This window comes from Verticillium alfalfae, genomic scaffold (genome assembly GCF_000150825.1).
Source record: "Verticillium alfalfae VaMs.102 supercont1.5 genomic scaffold, whole genome shotgun sequence".
NCBI classification, from domain to species: domain Eukaryota; kingdom Fungi; phylum Ascomycota; class Sordariomycetes; order Glomerellales; family Plectosphaerellaceae; genus Verticillium; species Verticillium alfalfae.
In genome coordinates this window covers 1,089,994-1,092,417 of record NW_003315034.1, presented here as the reverse complement: position 1 = coordinate 1,092,417, position 2,424 = coordinate 1,089,994, and the positions used below count along the sequence as shown (strand labels likewise).

The following is a 2,424-nucleotide window of genomic DNA, read 5'->3' as shown; positions in this document are numbered from 1 at the left end:
CCTGACTCAACTTGGGGTACTCAACCCATATGGATTATCAATCGTCTGCGGCAGGAATGCCTCTTCGGAGGCAGGAAGCCATTACGCTTCATGGATCCAGCCAACTTACCCAGCGCAGACACCACGAGCTTCCGTGCTTCGTCGACCTCCGAATCCGGCGGTAAACGTTTGTTCGACATCATCTCGGGAATCGCTTCTTCAGAAAGCCAGTGCGCTTTCGCCAGGTTTGTATACCCCTGTTGGCGTTCCATCTCGTTCTGCATCTGTTCCTTTGGGCTTCCTGGCCGCGCCCTAATTGCGTTCTCGAGGCCCATCCGGCCCTTGAGGAACCACCATAGCGCTGCCCTGATGAGTTCTGGAGTGGAGCAGGCGCCCACTGGCCGAACGGTCTCGGCATGCAATCGGAACAACTCGCTCAAGTGGCGTGTGCGTGTGACAAATATCATCAAGGCATCGTCCCCCAGTGGCGTAGGGGCGTCTTGCAAGTTGAAAGAGGGTTGGCGGTTGGTTGCCGAAGAAGGTGGGGCCATCGTGCTGCCAGCATAATGCGAGTTGACGCTCTGTTGACGCGAAATGTTGGCTTGCTGACCGTGACCGCTGAGAGTCGAGTAGACAGAGGATGGGCTCTGGTCTGGTTGAGACGGGGGCTTGTTGTACTGGGTATTGTATTGCGTTTCGGGAGAGATGGGGCGCGCGCTGGAATACTGTGGTGGTGTGGCGGCGGGGGCCGGTCCCAATGCCGCAGGGTGTGGCGATGAGCGCAGCCGGTCAAGTGGCGACTGCTTGATCTCTATAGCATCTTCCCAATCTCGCTGCTGCGCATGCTGCTGCTGTTGTGCCTGAGATGTGCCCGCAGACCGGGCCGCTTCCGCGAAAGCCTTGCCCTCCGCTTGCCGCATCTCCGCCTGCTGTATCTCGAGGAACGACCTTCTGTTTTCATCTTTGGCTCTGCTGTTTGAAGTGTCCAAAAACCTAGTCCGCGCGGCCACTCCAGGCACGTCGTCTTGCCTTGAGGCAGTGGCTTCTCTAGCGGACGTGTAGCCAGTCTGGGTGCGCTTGATAGGATTCGGGATAAAATCGTCATACGGTGGAGGGTCGGCTGGTTTTGGTGGCTCTTCGTACGCACTCGGGGCCCGGGCGGACGGAGGCGGTCGTAGCTTCTTCTGCTTGGATATTTCTATCGTGGGGTGCGGTGACTCGTCACCACCCTCGCCGATCACCTCGGGTTGGGTGTCAGCAAAGCGGACAATGCAACCTTTTCTGTTTCTTTTGGGCGCGCGGGGCGGGGTCTTGGGGCGAATTTGCAGGGGAAGACTGTTCTGCGAACCGCCGCCGACATCGTGAGCTTGAGGGTAGCGCGATGCGTTCCTCGTGTCAAGCTTCGAAAGCGTGGGTAGAGGCGGCGCCGAGGGGGCAGTGGTAGGGTGAAGCGAGTCGGCGGACGCATGTAGGAAGTCGTTCACATTGAGAGCATTGTCGGTCTGCTTTCGATCTTTGTTGTCCTTGGCACCAAACAGCTTACCCATCAAGCGACCGCGACGTGAGGAGCGGCCCTCTTCGACCTGGGTGTCACTGTCCATCGTAGAGGGAACGACGCTCGTAGAACGCCGGCGTCATGAGAAGAGGTCCTGCCAGCTGACGAGAGCGCATTAGCATGAGCGAGAGCATTGGCAATAGCACCAACAGGAACGGCTGCAAGAAGGCGTGTTGCTAGGCCTGCCTACTGCTCGGGTGCGCGTGGTCTGACAGGGCAACAGTACTGACCTCGTGGGCGTCCTGACGATTATGTACGAGCTGAAGCTGACGAGGGGGGGCGGTAGAATGGAGGGGGGGCACAGCGCCTCAATCGCGGGTGCAAGGGCAGTCACGATTGGAGCTGGTCGATTGTCCAGGGACGGGTAGCGCCAAGACAAGCACGTGTGGTTTGTGGGATTCCGCGCACGTAAGCCCGGGGCAGTGCGCTGCGCAGCAACTCGAGATATCGAGGGCCGAGAAAATGCTGTCTAGGAGGGAGAGGGAAAGAGGGCAAGAGAGCAAAAGGAGCAGTAATGGACAGGTGTAGATTGACGATCACAGTCGCACCAACGGGAGGGGCTATTGTTGACACGGAATCTACCAAGGGAGGAAAGCCGGGGCAGGGCCAGTCGGGTTGGGCAGGCATGGACAGGCAAGGGGGAGGGAGGGTAAGGGCCAGGCAGGTACAGACGAACGGGTCAGTGGGATGATGCAGTGACCCTGACTGATGTAAGATGGTGCGAGCGAAGGTTCCATGCCCCATTGCAAGAGGCCTCGTCTGGGAAAAGAAACCTGCGGAAAGGCGCAACCTAACACCACCAGCGAAGAAACGGGGAGGAGCCGACTCTCCCTCTGGGAACGCAAGTAAACTGGGCGGCGGGGCGGCAGGGCTATTGTGCTAACCAATGG

At 59.0% G+C, this 2,424-nt stretch overlaps 1 protein-coding gene across 1 annotated transcript; it reads right to left on the bottom strand.

The window, feature by feature from the left end:
* Positions 1-20: 20 nt before the first annotated feature.
* VDBG_04654 (conserved hypothetical protein) lies at positions 21-1,580 on the bottom strand (the record flags this gene model as incomplete). Its single annotated transcript, XM_003005002.1, has 1 exon — positions 21-1,580. One exon carries the CDS (start codon positions 1,578-1,580, stop codon positions 21-23), a length of 1,560 nt encoding a protein of 519 aa, XP_003005048.1.
* Positions 1,581-2,424: the final 844 nt, after the last annotated feature.